Source organism: Pelophylax lessonae (genome assembly GCF_965119305.1).
Source record: "Pelophylax lessonae genome assembly, chromosome: 10".
NCBI lineage: Eukaryota > Metazoa > Chordata > Amphibia > Anura > Ranidae > Pelophylax > Pelophylax lessonae.
Genome location: NC_138777.1, coordinates 14,534,931 through 14,554,259, shown reverse-complemented (window position 1 = coordinate 14,554,259; position 19,329 = coordinate 14,534,931). Strand labels below are relative to the sequence as shown.

The 19,329-nt window shown below is 44.4% G+C and overlaps 1 protein-coding gene across 7 annotated transcripts in view; it reads left to right on the top strand.

Annotated features, from left to right (window-relative positions):
• The window catches only part of USP47 (ubiquitin specific peptidase 47), a 130,859-nt gene that overhangs the window by 60,727 nt on the left and 50,803 nt on the right, over positions 1-19,329 (top strand). For 6 of the 7 annotated variants that reach the window (XM_082269626.1, XM_082269625.1, XM_082269623.1 and 3 more), the window contains 9 exons: positions 349-498; positions 3,275-3,370; positions 9,224-9,376; positions 10,965-11,129; positions 13,678-13,806; positions 15,395-15,471; positions 15,575-15,630; positions 18,922-19,034; positions 19,125-19,229. In XM_082269626.1, the coding sequence (XP_082125752.1) occupies positions 349-498; positions 3,275-3,370; positions 9,224-9,376; positions 10,965-11,129; positions 13,678-13,806; positions 15,395-15,471; positions 15,575-15,630; positions 18,922-19,034; positions 19,125-19,229 (1,044 nt within the window). The remainder of the gene's footprint in view (positions 1-348; positions 499-3,274; positions 3,371-9,223; positions 9,377-10,964; positions 11,130-13,677; positions 13,807-15,394; positions 15,472-15,574; positions 15,631-18,921; positions 19,035-19,124; positions 19,230-19,329) is intronic. The other variant, XM_082269622.1, reaches the window with a different exon arrangement.

Below are 19,329 nucleotides of genomic sequence, written 5' to 3'. Positions count from 1 at the left end.
CTATACAGGAAGTAGCGACTCCATGCAAGTAAGGGACAGCTGAACCGTGACTCGGGACCCGTGGATCGGTTAATTTTACCGATCCAGCTATTTTGGCAGTATCGGCGCCGATATCCGAACCTAATATCGGATAGGTGCATCCCTAATTTGTATGTGGGACCACCTGCAGTTAATTGGCAGCAGTTTACTCTGATTCCCTCTTTTGGTTGTGTAGCCATTGATCACCTGGGCGCTTGATCCTTTTTTTGTTTGAATAATTTATCAGTTTCTTGGTCAGTTCAGAAAAAGTTTTTCAGGAATTCCACTAAAATCTGTTGCAGTTTATTTTTTGTTTCTTTTTGTTGGCAGGCCGACCTCATCAATCAGCTGTATCAGGGGAAGCTGAAAGATTACGTCCGATGCTTGGAGTGTGGTTATGAGAGCTGGCGGATTGACACGTTTTTAGACATCCCTCTTGTCATCAGGCCGTATGGCTCCAGCACAGCGTTTGGTAGCGTGGTAAGTAGCTGTACTGTGTGGTATTTACATACATGTTGAGGTTAAAGTTCCTATCTAGTTTTGGGAGGAAGGTCCTTCCACCTTAAAGGATCCTTTCTCACCAGTCCTAGGCTTTACACAAATTGTAACATAAACAAACATTAGTGCAGCGCTAAAATGATGAAAATTCTGATATAACATACACAGTGTGATAAAGTCCATAGTAGTCCAAAGAAGAGAGGATGCCAGAGTCAAAATTCCTTCAGTGTAGAGAGGGTGAATAAAACACCATATCTGTGAACCCTTCCACCAGTGATGCCTCTCACCTCCAGCACTCGACCACTAGGGTCATCAAGCATACCGAGCAGGACTGCCGACACAAATCCTCTACAGAGATCCTGGGCTTAATACGGGCAAGTCATCCATTTAGGGCAGGGGTGGGGAACCTATGGCCAGGGGGCCGTATGCGGCCCTCAAAGTCATTTGGTCCGCCCCCCCCGAGTAACTGAGTCTGTCTCTCAGCTGATCTGTCAGAATGGAGCCGATGCTTCTTTTGTAGTTTTGGCTCCGTTCTGATAGTCTGAGTGAGTCACAGGCGGAGTGCTAGCAAATGCACTCCGCCTGTGACCAATACAGTTAACATCGCCTCTTCCTCCAGTGCGGCGCCGCTGCTAGCCATGATTTCCCGCCAGCAGCACACACAGCAGTACCAGCCAGAACCAGCAGTACTCACAGCAGTGCCAGCCAGCTGTACCCACCAGCAGTACCCGCCAGCAGTTCTTTTCAAAACTTACCACCACAAAGAGTCGACTGCTCTCCAGACTGACTGACGCAAACCTGGAAAACCAGTTGCAAGTAGCAACATCATCAATACCAGCTAACATCACACATCTCACCAAAGATAAGCAGTTGCAGCCATCACATTAGGGGTGAGTTAATTAAATGTTTGACCAAATATAATAGGCACATTTTTAAATTGATAATTTTGTACGGCCCCCGAATGATTTTATAAATACCCAAATGGCCCTCGGCAGAAAAAAGGTTCCCCACCCCTGATTTAGGGAAAGAAAGAAAACAATCTTCAGTGTTCTCTGTCTCCCGTAAATTTTATTAAATGAGATTAAAATAACACTGACTCAGTGCTTAATATAGGCATTGCAAATACAAGTCTTCCACCGTGGGTGGCCGCGGGTGACACCAGACTCCTCCCCCCCGTACGCGTTACGTCAATGGGCGTGACTTCGTCAGCGTGGCTGGAGAAGCGTCTAATCCCCGCTTATTAAATATGCTGTAGCATAGTAACGTGACGTTCCAGGAAATCGGGAGGGCAGCGCGGCTGCGTCCTCCTCATACTTGGACCCGCCCTGTTTTATTAACCCCGGACAGTGATTACAATAAGAAAGCCCGCTGCAGTGATGTGCAAATATTATATATGGCCCAAAACTTCTATAAAAGGAGAAAATGATGGTTGATACTTCCCAGAAGCAGGACATCATATCTGATAGCGATAAATAATTCTCCTTAAAAAATGCATAGAAATATATAACACTGAATGTGATGTAAACCACGGCCACCCATTTTCATCAATTAGAAGTGAAAATATTTAAATATTAAAATTATTAAAACAATTGGTGATTGTTTAATGACAAATTGTGTTGTCATTATTGGTCTAATGTCTCACTGCACAGTGGCTGAGTGGGCTACCAATCTCCGAAGCACCCCCAACCTCTTCTTCACATCACAGTACTTAGGTCTGGCCTTTGGCTGCTCAGGCACTGATCAATGCATTGTGGTAATATGGGGAAGTCTTGCAGCTGATCAAGAGGGGGGAAGGCAAGTGCAGCATTCTTTAGGTGAACCCGTTCTTTACCTGTGGAGGACAAAGAAACAGGTTCTCTTTAATTTGGCTTTCACAGCAGCGTATACTTGCCTCTCTTTCACTCTACCTACCACTCTCTTCAGTCGCAAAGGGGAAGACCTGTGTAAGCTACAAATCACTGAAGTCATAGCCTATACAAGATTACAGACTCCTCTGTGCCAGTGCTGATTGCTCCAGAGCTATCACATGCTCCCTGATGTCTGCAAGTATCCTTTTGGCACCCTGCACTGATCAGAGCGGCGGGGGAGTGATGGAAACGGGGATATGCTGAGAAGGTGCAGTGAGATTCAGGCCGGGTTCACACTTACGCAAATTGGATTGCGGATTTTCCCTGCGTCCAATTGCATGAGAGGAGATTGTTACCGGCTCTCAATGGAGCTGGTTCACACATCTCCGGGGCGGCCTCGGTCTGCATTTGGAAAGGGTCCTGGGCGTCTTTTGGCTCAGAATCTGGTGCAATTTTAAGCAGAAATTGGAACCTGATTCGCACCTAAATCAGTGAACAGGGACGCACCAGACCCCCTGCTGTGAGCCGCGGCTGCAGCATATATGAACCCAGCCTAAAACAGATCTGTTGGTTTCCTATTAATGGTCAAGTTCTTTTTCTAATCTGCCTTCCTCCCTCATAAAAAGGACCTGTTTCTTTACGCAAATGCTCATAAAATTGTAAGAACAATACATATCGAATAAATGCTTAGAAGCAATCTGTAAATACATGCATGGTATATCTTCCAGATACGTAAACATCCATTTTAGGTGGAATGACCCTTGAACAATCTTTTTCCCAGTGTTTGGCTATCCTTGGTACACACACACACAATATTTCCTTGCCAGTAAGACAACTCTTACTATTGTATTATATACATTTGTTAGTCTTCAGCCGTTTGTATAAGCACCATTCTTATTTTGTTCTACCAGGAAGAAGCTCTTCATGCATTCATCCAGCCGGAGACTCTTGACGGTCCCAACCAGTACTTCTGCGAGCGCTGTAAGAAGAAGTGCGATGCCAGGAAGGTAGGGAGTGTGTATGGTTGGATGGGAGGAAGAGCCACCTATACTTTTTGGCCTTTGCTTGTTTCTGTTATCTGTCCCATTTAAATGCCCAAATTTAAACTAAGCAGTAATGACATTACACCAGTGATTTATAGAATCCAGAAAAAGTTTTTAATTAAACAATTGCATTTTGGGGGGGTTTGGATATTGTCCCTTCATATTGGGGCTTAAGTAATATCTAACCTCAAGAAGATGGAACGGACACAGTAGGATAATGATTAATTTTGTACAGAGACAAGAATCAAGAACATCAGCAAATTGTGTAGCAAGTTGGTTGCGTAAATTGCTAAGATTACCTGATATTTTCTCATCTCATAGATAGAAAGAGAGATATATAGATATATACTCGGTGAGGGGAAAAAAGTATTTGATCCCCTGCTGATTTTGTACGTTTGCCCACTGATAAAGAAATGATCAGTCTATAATTTTAATGGTAGATTTATTTAAACAGTGAGTGACAAAAAAAGTTATAAATTGATTTGCATTTTAATGAGTGAAATAAGTATTTGATCCCCTATCAATCAGCAAGATTTCTGGCTCCCGGGTGTCTTCTATACAGGTAACAAGCTAAGATTAGGAGCACTCTCCATGGCCCTTTTCACACTGTAGAGTCCGTCGGCGGACTCAGTTTCTCTCAGCGGGGGATCGATCCGCCGAACCCCCCACTGAGCAGGCGGATGGCAGCTCTGTCTCGGCGCTGTGTGCGGAGACAGAGCTGTCAGGTCCCCGCTCTTCTCTATGGAGGAATCGGATGAGAACGGACCGTCTGTCCGTTCTCATCTGATCCGATCCGCTGGACGGATGGAAAATAGGGTTTCCATCCGTCCAGATTTGTTGGATAGGATCGGATGTGAGCGGACATTTCTCCGCTGACATCCGATGCCCCATAGAGATGCATGGGGCATCCGTTCAGATCCGCCAAAAAAACGGACAGGCGGATCTGAACGGTCTGCCTGTGTGAAAAGGGGCCTTAAAGGGAACGCTCCTAATCTCAGCACGTTACCTGTATAATAGACACCTGTCCTCAGAAGCGATCAATCAATCAGATTCCAATCTCTCCGCCATGGCCAAGACCAAAGAGCCTTCTGAGATGTCAAGGACCAGATTGTAGATCTACACAATGCTGGAATGGGCTACAAGACCCATCACCAAACAGCTTGGTGAGAGGGTGACAAAAGTTTGTGTGATTTTTTTTTTTTTGCAAATGGAAGAAACACAAAACAACTGTCAATCTCCCTCAGTCTGGGGCTCCATGGAAGATCTCACCTCATGGAGTTTCAATGATCATGAGAACAATGAGGAATCAGCCCAGAGCTACACAGGAGAATCTTGTCAATGTTCTCAAGGCTGCTGGGACCATAGTCACCAAAACAATTGGTAATACACTACGCCGTGAAGGACTGAAATTCTGCAGCGCCCGCAAAGTCTCCCTTCTCAAGAAAGTACATGTACAGGCCGTCCGAAGTTTGCTAATGAACATCTGAATGATTCAGAGGAGAACTGTGTGAAAGTGTTGTGGTCAGATGAGACCAAAATCAAGCTCTTTGGCATCAGGGAGGAATGCTGTCTATGACCCCAAGAACACCATCCCCACCGCCAAACATGGAGGTGGAAACATTGTTTTTTGCGGGTATTTTTCTAAGGGGATAGGACAACGTTGCTGCATAAAAGGGACGATGGACGGGGTCATGTACCATCAAATCTTGGATGAGAACCTCCTTCCCTTAGCCAAGGCATTGTAAATGGGTTGTGTATGGGTATTCAAGCATGACAAAGACCCAAAACACACAGCCGAGGCAACAAAGGAGTGGCTCAAGAAGAAGCACATTAAAGAGAGCTTCTTTGGCTGTACATCTTCTATGGATCACAGGAGTGCAGTTCATTCTGCACTCCTGTGACCCATTTTCAGCAGAGAGCGGTCTAAAGTCTGCTCTCTCTGCTAACGTCACAGATGTCGGTCCAGGCACAGCGGTATCACGAGCACGGAGCGACACCTGGCTCAGCCTCTCAGTGAGCCTCTGAGAGCCTGAACTGGCCGCTTCCCGCATCTCCACAGCCCTGCGCTCCAATGAGCGAGGAGGGGGCAGAGCAGAGAACTGTTGACTGTCGGTCAGCAGCTGTCTGCTCACAGAGCTGTCGGAACCGAGCATTCGGCGATGTTTGATTGCTGGGTTCTCAGTGCAGAGGCGCTGGGGGACTGATGCAGCATTGGACCGATGCTGCATCCACCTAGGTAAGTATAAATGGGAGAAAAAAAAATAGAAACCCATACTTCTCTTAAGGACCTGGTGTGGACTAGCCAGTTCCCAGACCTTCATCCCATAGAAAATATGTGGAGGGAACTGAAGTCAGCCTCGAACCTTAATGACTTGGAGAGGATCTGCAAAAAAAAAGAGTGGGACAAAATCCCTCCTGAGATGTGTGCAAACCTGGTGACCAACTACAAGAAATGTCTGACCTCTGCGATTGCCACCAGGTACTAAGGCATGTTTTGCAAAGGGGTCAAATACTTATTTCACGCATTAAAATGCAAATCAATTTATAACTTCTTTGAAATGCATTTTCTGGATATTTTTGTTGTTATTCTGTCTCTCACTGTTAAAATAAACGGACCAATAAAATTATAGACTGATCATTTCTTTGTCAGTGGGCAAATGTACGAAATCAGCAGCAGATCAAATACTTTATTCCCCTCAATGTATATAGATATAGATTTGAGCTATATGAGAGATAGCTAGAAATATACATTATGCAATATAGAGAGAGAGATTTGTGTGTATGTTTGTGTGTGTGTGTGTATATATACATACACACACACACACACACACACACACACACACCGATGTCCTATCCCTACACACTAATCAAATATTTCATATAAAAGTATTTAAATAATCACAGTGCTAACCATAAACATAAGGTGCAAAAAAGAAATAAAAGAAATATAATCAATACATATTACGTACATATGCAATAGCCATAAATATGATCAATACATCTATATTACACATGCAGTATTCAGTGCTGGTGTATAGAAATTAAATAGAGCAAAGTCCTATACAGCAATGGGTGTAATTAAGAATTTTCCCAGCAGCCAATTAGCTGCAATACTTGAAATCCATCAGATACACTTTCTGGATGAATAGATAATCACCACCTCGTGTTCCACAGCAAGCCACAGAGGATTAGCCTCTCACCAGAGAGTCAGACCCTCAGGCTCCTTTCACACACTCCGTCTGTTGGACGGAGTGCGTTTTTCTCAGCGGGGGATCGAGCCGCCGATCCCCCGCTGAGCAGCAGGAGGACAGCTGTGTCTCCGCGCTGTGTGCGGAGACACAGCTGACAGTTCCCCATGCATCTCTATGGGGGAAATCGGATGTCAACGGACCGTCAGTCCGTTCTCATCCGATCCCATCCGATCCGCTGGACGGATGGAAAATAGGGTTTCCATCCGTCCAGATTTGACGGATCGGATCGGGTCGGATGTCAGCGGACATGTCTCCGCTGACATCCGATGCCCCATAGGAATGCATGGGGGGACCGTTCAGATCCGCCAAAAAAACGGACAGGCGGATCTGAACGGTCCGCCTGTGTGAAAGGGGCCTTATAGGTCTGAAAATGCCTTTTTGTAAACAAGCCACCGGTATTGGTATTTTACTTGGAGCTCTATCCATCCATATACATGTGCTCTTTACATTTCCTAGGACTCCTACTCTCAGACACATAGAAGGGGCATAATGCAGATGGAAAAAGAAAGGGACAGACTCATTGTGCAGTATTCTTAAAATCCAGAATTATTTATAGAAGATCATACTCACAGGAAGGAAGATGGCAACAGGCATGTGAAATGTCACAACGTTCGGCGTCCCCGCGGACGAACTGACGTCATCGCTTCTCCCTACCGCCCAACATACGTTTTGTCGTACGTATGTCATCACTGGGGGCAACTGAACCTTTTGCACTTTAAATACTTTTGTATGAAATATTTGATTAGCGTGTAGGGATAGCGTGTCAGTTTGTATATATATTTTTTATTTGTGATTGCAGCTGCCCTTTTTTTGGATACACTTTGATTATTTTACATTGAATATCTTTTTTACAGTTTTGATTTTTGCACCAAGCATAGAAATTTTGCACCTCAATATTAAAAAAATATATATTAAAAATAATATACTTATAAGCACACACACCCATAACTTGTTACATAATTTGCTAGTATTACCGGTTTCCAGAATCTGTACATAAATATTAGGAAATATCCTATTGAGTCCAGTTAAAGAAGGTTGTAAACCTCAGGAAAAAAAAAATGAGCTTAGTATGCATCGCATACTAGCTCATTATGAAATACCTTAGAACAAAGCCCCCACAGTGCCGCCAGCTCACCGTAACAGCAGACATTTTCGGCCGTCCTTCCTCCGGCCATCTGATTGGCCGGAGGTGCGATGACATCACTCCCGCACATGCGCACGGGAGCCACCATTCACGGCACAGGGCTCTGAAGGAACAACAAGGGTGGCTGTTCCTTCAGATGTAAATATCTCCTAAATGGTGCAAGTTTAGGAGATATTTACAGTACCTATAGGTAAGCATTATTTATAGGCTTACCTATAGACAAAAGTAATTAAGGGGGGTTTACATCCTCTTTAATCTTGAGGTTACATATTACATAAGTTCTGATGAAGCAGAAATGCCCCAACACCATGAAACTCATTGACTTTTTCTACCAATTATTTAATTCAAAACTTTTTCTGGACTCCATTATCACTGGTGTGGCACCATTACTGCTTTCTATAAATTTAGACTTCTCTCAATCTTTCTTGGGGGTATTTTGGTCTATGTGAGCAGCCTCACCGAAGCGAGTCAGCTTAAAGCAGAACTATACTCCCCTTGAGCTTAGTGTTGCGCTGTCCCTGGAACTCACCCCCAGCCAGGGACATCTTCGGGTGCCCGGCTTCCGGGTCTTGGTCACTGGCCACTGTCATTGCCTGGGCTAAGATGACATCAATCCTGCGCATGCGTGGGAGTTCCATCTGATTCGGCATTACTGAAATTGTGCACTGAGCAGTACTTGCGCAACTTACTCTACAGGGGCAGGCAGGGAAGTAGTTTTAATGCAGAAGAGACAATTTCCTTCTCTTCAGCATTACAAATCCTGTCTGTTCGCCCATTTTCCTTGTGAAGCCTAAAGTTCCACTTTATGGCCCCTTTTAGATGGAGCGGAACCTGCCTGCTCACCAGGGGAACTGTCTGCTGACGGGTCCACTCCGCTATGCAGAGCCGACACGGACACAGCCCGATGTTTTCTTTAGGGCCGTCGGATGGAAATGGACTGCATGTCCATTTCCATCCGATTGTCATCCAATCTGATCCACTCGACGGATGGAAAACGTATCGCCATATGTTCAATTGTTTGCAGATTGTATTGGATTGGTGGCCTATTGGGTGCAAGTGGACACATGTCCCCTGACATCCGCTACCCTATAGAGAACAATGAGTGGTTCGATCGAGGTCCACATGAAAAACTCACAGGTGGACCCGATTGGTCTGCTGGTGTGAAAGGGGCCTAAATAATAAAACCGTCATTTCTAATACTGGATATCAAAAATAGACCTAATAAGCTGGCCATACATACAATTTTCTTGTTCAATATCCTTTAGATTTTAGGTAGTGCCTGCCTAAATGCATACAAATTGAAAGTGTTTAGGTTTGACCTCGTATTATATGGTTTTGGTAAATTTAAAGGAAAATTGTATAATGTGTGGCCAACCTAGGCATCTGTGCCATGATAGTCTGACCTGAGCTCTGCTTCTCCAGGGCCTGCGCTTCCTGCACTTCCCATATCTGCTGACTTTGCAGCTGAAGAGGTTTGACTTTGATTACACCAGCATGCACCGAATCAAGCTTAACGATCGGATGACCTTCCCCGAGGAGCTGGACATGAGCCCTTTCATTGATGTTGAAGACGAGGTAATCACATTGCTCTGTGTTGTTGGGGGGAGTTTTGTGGAACTGGTGTATTTAGTGTCTGAAAGATGTGTTTCGCAGTGGGTCCTGCTTGTGCAGCTTTTTGCTGGAAAATAGATAATTGTGCAATTGACAGACCATCAGATATCCGACCTGTGTCACTCAAAGCTGTGAAAAAATCCTGCTAAACAGGTCATATTTCCATCTGTCTATGGTTGGCTTAAAGGTTGTAAAATCTCAAGGTTTTTCATCTTAATGCATTCTATGCATTAAAGTGGAAAACCTTCTGTGCTGCAGCTGACCCCCAGGCCCCCCCCTTTTTTCTTTTCTTACCCCTTTCCCCCTTTTCTTACCCCTTTCCCCCTTTTCTTACCCCTTTCCCCCTTTTCTTACCCCTTTCCCCCTTTTCTTACCCCTTTCCCCCTTTTCTTACCCCTTTCCCCCTTTTCTTTTCTTACCCCTTTCCCCCTTTTCTTTTCTTACCCCTTTCCCCCTTTTCTTTTCTTACCCCTTTCCCCCTTTTCTTTTCTTACCCCTTTCCCCCTTTTCTTTTCTTACCCCTTTCCCCCTTTTCTTTTCTTACCCCTTTCCCCCTTTTCTTTTCTTACCCCTTTCCCCCTTTTCTTACCTGAGCCCAATCCGATCCAGCAATGTGCAGAAGCCCAGCGGCTCCAGCCGCTGTCTCTCTCCTTATTGGACAGATTGATAGCCGCAGGAGCCATTGGCTCCCGCTGCTGTCAATCAAATCCTGAGACGCAGGGGGCGGGGCAGAGTCGCACTGTCTGTATCAATAGACCCAGCAGCGGGACTCGGGAGTGAGCCCGCATAGGTGCCCCCCCTGGAAAGCTGCTTTTAAGTGGGGGAACCCGATGGAGCGGAGGAGCCAGAGGTGTCGGTGGGGGGGACCCCAGAGGAGGATCAAGGCTGCTTTGTGCAAAACCCTTGCACATAACAGGTAAGTATAACATGTTTGTTTTTTTTTTTACAATTACTTTGACTCCAGGAGTACTATGACTTTAAGCAGTTTTGACTAAGCTGGCCCTAGCAATTTCCTTAACGAATTAAAGTATAAGCTGTATGTGGCATCAGCTGCACGCGTTATACAGAGCTTTGTTTTTCGGGAGCAGGACTGAGACTTCCCATCCTGTTCCCAGGACAAAAAAGAAGGCTGAGCGCTGCTAAGACCTTCATTGGAAGCCTTGTATTTTATCAGTTAATGTAAGGCTTCCTCTGATTGGCTGAGGTGGAGAGAGGGGGGTGGATGATGTCTTGATTGCCACCTCAGCTGATCAGAGGAAGCTATTTATTCATCCATAAAAGTACAAGGCTTCTTGTAAATGGCTGGGCAGCGTTCAGCGACTTGATTTTGTTCTGCGGACAGGAAAGGTTCAGCAAGTGGATATTTTTTTTTGCCCTTTTTTTTGTTAATAACAGGACTTTACAGTAGTGCAAAAATCCTTCCCACCCCCCCCCCCCCCCCCCCCATCATCCTAATGGATGGACCTCACCCTGTATCTTCTGTGTAAACTATCAGTGTGATATTTCGGGTCCTCTTCTGTGTAATCATGCCAGCTTGTTTCCTCTTTGTAAGAAGTCTCCTCAGACAGAGAGCTGCACAGACAGCGGAGCAGAGAATGAAGGAAGCTGTCATAGCGACCAGATGAGCAATGACTTCTGCACTGATGACGCCTTAGACGAGGGAATCTGTCTAGAGAGTAACAGCAGCGTGGAAAAGCTGAACAAGTCCTCTGAGAAGGTACGGTACTTCTATCAAAGGAAATGAGGTTTGCACAATGTTCTGCAGCTTAGTACTTCTTGATTATACAACACAGAATGTAAAGTTGAACTCCAGGCATATATAAAACACACAAATTCATGCAACTCTGTATTCATTGTTAAAGTGGAACTAAACCCTTTTATCATTTTCAGCCAAGGAAGCTGCCATCTTGGCCTCTGTTTGATCGACAACTGCTTTGGTGCTCCCCATGTGATCCATTATGATCCCAGCCATTTGTTGGTTTGACAGTTTGGTTGAGAACACAAGCCAGTGTGACAGTTAGCAATCCCAGCATGCCAAGAATGTGACTGGTTTTTGATGGGTTTAATTCCACTTTAAAGATGATCACCATTTTTTTTTTTTAGTGAACTTCAACTGCTTCCAGACCACAATACACACATTATATATATATATATATATATATATATTTATTATTATTATTATTATAATAATAATATGTGTGTATGTATGTATATATGTGTGTGTGTGTGTGTGTGTATATATATATATATATATTATATACACAGTATGTGTGTGTGTGTGTGTATATAGTACACAGTATCTTGCAAAAGTCAGTACACCCCTCACATTTTTGTAAATATCTTATTATATCTTTTCATGTGACAACACTGAAGAAATGACACTTTACATTGTAGCAAAGTAGTGAGTGTACAGCTTGTATAACAGTGTAAATTTGCTGTCCCCTCAAAATATCTCAACACACAGCCATTAATGTCTAAACCGCTGGTAACAAAAGTGAGTACACCCCTAAGTGAAAATGTCCCAATCGGGCCCAATTAGCCATTTCCCCTCCCTGGTGTCATGTGACTCGTTAGTGTTACAAGGTCTCAGGTGTGCATGGGGAGAGGTGTGTTAAATTTGGTGTTATCGCTCTCACTCTCTCATACTGGTCACTGGAAGTTCTGCATGGCACCTCATGGCAAAGAACTCTCTGAGGGTCTGAAAAAAAGAATTGTTGCTCTACATAAAGATGGCCTAGGCTATAAGAAGGTTGCCAAGACCCTGAAACTGAGCTGCAGCACGTTGGCCAAGACCATACAGCGGTTTTACAGGACAGGTTCCACTCAGAACAGGCCTCACTAAAGAAATTGAGTGCACGTGCTCAGCGTCATATCCAGAGGTTGTCTTTGGGAAATAGACGTATGAGTGCTGCCAGCATTGCTGCAGAGGTTGAAGGGGTGGGGGGTCAGCCTGTCAGTGCTCAGACCATACGCCGCACACTGCATCAAATTGGTCTGCATGGCTGTCATCCCAGAAGGAAGCCTCTTCTAAAGATGATGCACAAGAAAGCCAGCAAACAGTTTGCTGAAGACAAGCAGAGTAAGGACATGGATTACTGGAACCATCTCCTGTGGTCTGATGAGACCAAGATAAACTTATTTGGTTCAGATGGTGTCAAGCATCTGTGGGGCATCCTCAAACGGAAGGTGGAGGAGGGCAAGGTCTCTAACATCCACCAGCTCTGTGATATCATCATGGAGGAGGGGAAGAGGACTCCAGTGGTAACCTGTGCAGCTCTGGTGAACTCCATGCCCAAGAGGGTTAAGGCAGTGCTGGAAAATAATGGTGGCCACACAAAATATTAACACTTTGGGCCCAATTTGGACATTTTCACCTAGGAGTGTACTCACTTTTTGTTGCCAGCAGTTTAGACATGAATGGCTGTGTGTTGAGTTATTTTGAGGGGACAGCAAATTTACACTGTTTTACAAGCTGTACACTCACTACTTTACATTGTAGCAAAGTGTCATTTCCTCAGTGTTGTCACATGGAAAAGATAGAATAAAATATTTACAAAAATGTGAGGGGTGTACTCACTTTTGTGAGATACTGTACATATGCTGCGGCTTTGAAGTGGTTTACTAGGATTATGGTTGAAGATATCAGCCAAAACCATGGTGTTGTTGTTTTTTTTTTTTTTTTTTTTTTTTTTTTTTTTTACAGCTGGCGGCCGGCCTTCTCATGAAAGAGCTCCGAGCAGCTCAATGAGCCTCTGGAACGCTTTTAGAAGCAGTGGGAGGGGATGCCATTATTCCCCCCCACAGGTTTCGAAACGATCCAACGGTGCTGCCGGCTGGTCCTATAGACGATTAAAGAGTAGATCCTCTTTGATCGCCTCTATGGCCTTGGACTGTAGCAAAGTCACTTCTGGTCCATGGTGGAAGTAAATAATTTTTTTCTTTTTTAAAGAAAAAGATCGATATGTATTTATTTATTTTATTTTTTTGATCTTTGCTTTTAAAGGAAAAGTTTGGGGTCTTTTTGACCCCAGATCTCTCAATAAAGGTGACCTGCCCTCCTTATTTATATTACAAGGGATAGTTACATTCCTTGTAATAGGAATAAAAGTGATCGAAAAAATAAATAAATTAAAGGGACAGTGTAAAAATAAAAAGTAAAATAAATTTAGAAAAAAATATGTATATTTTTTAAATTGCACAGATTTGTATTTGTGATTTGTCCTCTTGTACCTCATGATGAAGCTTACACGAATTTGCTTTTCTAGAATTGTTTGTATGAACTTTTTTCCGTGATGGTCCATTCAGGCAGCGCGGCGGGCGGCCACTACTATGCCTGCATCAGGTCCTTCTCCGACGACCAGTGGTATAGTTTCAACGACCAGCATGTCAGCCGGGTGAGTTACCAGAAGGTCTTGTTTGCTCCATTTCAAATCATAAATTGTAGCACTCAATAGCCAGAGCTCCTATTACTTGCAATTAATAGATTGTAAGCTCTAATGAGCAGGGCCCTCTCATTCCTCCTGTATTGGAACTGTACTTTTTGCCCTAACGTTGTAAAGCGCTGCACAAACTGTTGGCGCTATATAAATCCTGTATAATAGGACTAATAATGCAAACGCACAATATAGAATATGTGGCTCAGTATGAAGTATGCTTTCTTGGTGTTTAAAAAGGACTTGTCTCTTTTTTGCAAATTTTCTTAAAGCGGAACTAAAAGTTTCACTATCACAGGACAGGAAGCGAGGGGGAATCTCTGCAATGGGACACCGATGTAAAAAAAGAAAAACCTGACGGGGTTATAACTAGCGATCGACAGATATTGTTTTTTTTTTTAATGCCGATACCGATATTTTCGGACATGTAAAAAAAAAATTTTTTAATTTTTTTTCTAAAGATACTCCTTATGGAGGGATCTGGGGGTTTAAAAGACCCCAACCCCCTCCTCGGCACTGAAAAGCATTCAGAACGCTAAGTTTGACTGTTTTGAATGCTATCAGTTTTTTAATTCGGTGCAGAGTACCCGGAAGTGATGTCATGACATCATGTCTGGGTTTTTTACATGAGACCAGCACATGCGCATTTGCGGCAGGGATACCAGCTTTCACAGGGATAGATATCTTCATGCTACACCGGGTCTTCGGCGGAGATGGAGGAGGTAGGATGCCCGGGGGGACGGAAGATCCGGGTGAGCTGTGGAAGGCGGCGGGAGGGGGGACGTCCCCTCCCGCTCCTTTTTAATGACAGCCGAGCGGCTTCTCAGCCGCATCGGTTGTCATTATAAGTCAGCCGGCTGTGGACACCGGTGCCGGGGTGATGCCTCTAGCTGCAGGCATCACTCCGGTACAGCACTTTCCCGAAATATTGGTAACCTCAGGGGCCGATTCTGATATATGGGGGGGAAGTGCATATCGGCCACCAATATATCGTTGCCGATAATCGGTCGATCTCTAGTTATAACCCTCCCTTACTCTATCCAAAATGAAAAAATGTTTTGCCTGTAGTTGTACTTTAAGGCTTTAGAACTGCTTTTAAATGAGCTAACGAAACTGCAGCACCTTGTGTTCTGTAGATACCAATGGAATAACCTTCCTGCAGAAGTGGTAGCTGCAAATACAGTGAAGGAGTTTAAGCATGCATGGGATAGGCATAAGGCTATCCTTCATATAAGATAGGGCCAGGGACTATTCATAGGATTCAGATATATTGGGCAGACTAGATGGGCCAAATGGTTCTTATCTGCCGACACACTCTATGTTTCAATGAAATCCCTCTACTAAATTTCAGTTCATTCAGGTATACATTACATGCAGTTACTATTGGCAAATTTAGAGGTAATGCTGGGGATTGGGAGTTGAAAAGCCTTGATTCCTATTTGATTGACATCCTCCTAATACCCCCCCCCCCCCCCCATGTTCTGCTGGTATTTGCCAAGCCTTTCATGTATCTCTGCTGTTATGATAAAGGTTGTGTTTTGTAATGCAGATAACGCAAGAGGACATTAAGAAAACCTATGGAGGATCTACAGGAAGCCGAGGATACTACTCCAGTGCCTTCGCCAGGTATGTACAATGCTTTCTGCTGATGAATGTATCCACATCCACCAAATTATTTACTGGAAAAGTGTCAGAAATGGCTGCTATATAACTGTTCTTCATTCCACAGTTCTACCAATGCTTACATGCTCATGTATCGGCTGAAGAATCCTGCCAAAAACGCAAGTAAGTGGGGATTAGGGTCTTGTATGTTACCTTGTGGGAAGGTGTGTTGTTACGCCAGTGGTTTGTTGGTAAAGCATCGGTTGCAGAAGGTTTTTGCTGGAACTTTGTTCTAAAGGAGGTAGCAGACGCGTTGTTCTGCTGTACGTAACGAAGAGATGCACAAGACCCTCATCAGGCAAGAGAATGCTGAATTTGATGGATCAGTACAGCCAAAGCTTGTTTGGCTGTACTTCTGCTGTGGATCACAGGAGTGCAGTTCATTTTGCATTCCTGTGACCTATTTTCAGCAGACAGCGGGCTGATGTCACAGAGCCGGTCCAGGCTCGGGTAAGATCGTGACAATGAAGTCTGGATCTGCCCACATGCCCGGACTGGGACTCGGCTTAGCTTCTCAGCGAGCGGCTGAGAGCCTAAACCTCCAGCTCCCTCCACAGCCCAGCGCTCCAGTTAGTGGAGGGGGGGGGGGCAGGGCAGAGCAGAACCAGCTCTCTGCTGACGGAACTGTGAGAACAGAACAATTGCCAGTGTTTGATCGCTCAGTTCTCGCTTGGTCTTAGAGCCAGCTGGGGACAGATGCAGCATCAGACCTATGCTGCATCCACCTAAGAAGTAAGTGATTCTGAAAACAATTTTTTTCTATACTTCTCTTTTAATACCCAGCATATGGTCTGTCCACCCAAGAGTGGTGTTTCCCAGTGTTCATTGTGGGGGGTGGGGCATAGCAGATCTCTAGGGTAAAGGCCCTGCCTTTGAGAGAAAGGCATAACTCCTTGTGGGCTGTGTCTCCATGAAGACTATGGAGGTGAAGCCTTCTTGAACTCCAGCTGTGATCTAGATTGGACCAATGTAAGTATAATATCTCATAGCTGAGAACAACTGTGGAAGCTTGAAATAACTGTAGTCTTCCGCACTACTACAGAGGTCACCACAATCTTCCAGGTTCGGTGCCAAGCAGCTGCCCAAGTGCATACTGACCACAGGGGGGAGCTCTCTCGGCACTGCCGGCTTTTACAGAACAGTTTGGTTTTTTTCCAGTGAATACAAAGCACTCTCTGATTGGACAAGGTGGAGATCATTTATTTGTTTGGCCTATAAGTGCCACATCCCTAATTTGAATTCAAACAAATTGGAGACCCATAGGTATAGCAGGACTTAAAACGCACAAATCAGAATTAAGGTTAAAATGTATAAAGTTTATTACAAAATTATTTTTTAAAAGAACAAGAAACCTTTTCACATTAAAAAAATCTTATTCAACATGTATAGACCTTATTTTTCATAGGTTGTCCCAATTGGCATATATAGTACATCAGGGCTCGACAAACCCCAGGTGCCAGGTTGCATTGGCGAATAGAATTAGTGGCCTGGCACCTGGGCTACACTGCGGTAGGTGTCTTGTCCCAGACATCCCAAGTCTCCCGCGAGGTGCGGGAGTCTCCGGCATACGGGCTGCGGCTCCCTGACACCCGCAAGTATTGTGCGATATCCCAGCTTCAGGCTGTCAGCTGTCAGAACGGAGCCGATGATATCAAATGCACTCCGCCTGAGGAGAGATACAAGAAGCATCGGCTCTGTATGCTTCCTCCAATGCCACTCCTCGCAGTACCAGCCAGCAGTACCAGCCAGCAGTGACCACCAGCAGTAAGTCACGTGTTAGGAGTGCAAATAGCCCCCAGCACATAATGACATAATTGTAAATATCCCAGAATGTGCAGTGTTTCGGACTCCTACCACTATGATCACTTCAAATCACTAAAGTGGTCATGGTGGTTAGAGTGTTCCTTTTAATACCGCTCAGAAGAAGTAAGCCAAGTACACATAGGTTGATTGCCGGACAACATAAGCCGGTTCATTAAAAACGGGCCTCTATTCGGGTCGTGTGTATGGCAGCCGGTCCGACAGAAGCTGGCCATTCGGCATGCGCGGAAAAAAAATGGCTCCTAACTTTTTTAACTGGCGCCTAGATTTCAAGCAAACTTGTCAAGCCCTGCAGTACATGCTTATAATCCAGCAATATGCCTGAGCAATATAAATGGTTCAGTTGATATCGCCGCAAACTTGATGCATTTTTTTGGATTTAATCCACTTTATCAGGAGTTTATTATCCGCTAATAAGCTCCTGATGAAGTGGATTAGTCCAAGAAACGCGTTGAGTTTGCGAAGATATCAACTAAACCATTTATATTGCTCAGGCATATTGCTGGATTATTAGCGTGTATATCCCAACTGGGACAACCTTTAAAATATAAGGTCTATGCATGTTCAATAAAAATTTTCAATGTGAAAATGTTTTGTTCTCCTTTTTAAAAAATGAATTTTGTAATAAACGTTTTATATTTCAACTTTATTTCTGATTTGTGCCTTTGAAGGAGTTGTAAATTTAGAAGGTTTTTTTTATCCTAATGCTTTCTATGTGTTCTATACATTAAGATAAAATGCCTTCTGTGTGCAGGAGTCCCCCCTAATACTTACCTGAGTCTCATCTCTATCCAGGAGTGCTTCAGCCATCCAGGACTCTCACTCCTGAAACTTTCTCAAACTCAGTAAGCCAATCAGGTGAGAGGGGGAGGGGCTCAACAGCAGCTCTGTGTCTAAATGGACACACACAGCTTTAGCTCGGCTCCGGTGCCCCCATAGCAAGCTGCTTGCTGTGGGGGACACTCAACAGGAGGGAGGGGCTAAGAGAGCCAAGGAGGGAGGGGCCAATAGAGTCAATCACTCTTTATAGAATCACTTTAAAGTCCCGCCATACCTATGGGTCTCCAGATCTTTTGAAGGTGGAGATCATGACAACAATGCTTCTCCTTTCCCCCTCGTCCAGTCAGAGCATTCCTTGTATTGATTGAAAAAATACAGTGCTTGAGAATTTAGTGTCTTTTTGTATTAGAAGGAATAAAGAATGAATGACCAAAATCAAAGCATGATGTTGGCTACTAACTAAATTGCTGTTAGAGGAACTGAACTCTGTAGGCTGTGCCAAAACAAAGGCGGGCAGAGGGCGACGGACTAGTCACGAATATTGATGGTGGTCTGCCTACAACTGAACTCTTCCTCGTTACTGACTAATTGTTCTGCGCTTTGTCTTTGTGTGGAGGCGGCCATCTTGGTAGAGGCAGAAGCTTCCTCTTGTTAGGGCCTCCAGCAAGGAGAGCAACCCAGTAGTGAGCTTCCCAAATCTCTAACTTCACATTTGTGTAGAAAGCCTTGTAGAGTTCCTTGCGTTCCATTCTACTCACAGTGATTTGGAAGGTGCAAAGAGACATCCCATGTTTTGCTTGTGTTCCTTTCCAGAGTTCCTGGAGGTGAGCGACTTTCCGGAGCACATCAAGCGTTTGATGCAGAGAGAGAAGGAGCAGGAAGAAGAGGAGAAACGCCAGCGAGAGATCGAGCGGAATACTTGTAAAGTACGCCCCCCCGTCTCTGATTTTACCCCCCTGATTTTATGACAGATCTGTCTCTGTATCCCTTGTAATGGCCTCTGTTGTGTTTTGCAGTTGAAGCTCTTCTGCATGCATCCAGTCAAGCAGATTCTGATGGAGAACAAGCTGGAGGTACACAAGGATAAGACCATGAAAGAGGCCGTGGAGATTGCATGGAAGGTACTGCACAATATAGATTACAGATGAACCATTTCAAATAAAACTTCTCTTTTAAAAACTGAGTTGACCATTGAAAAAAAAAATTATAAATGCAGCTTTT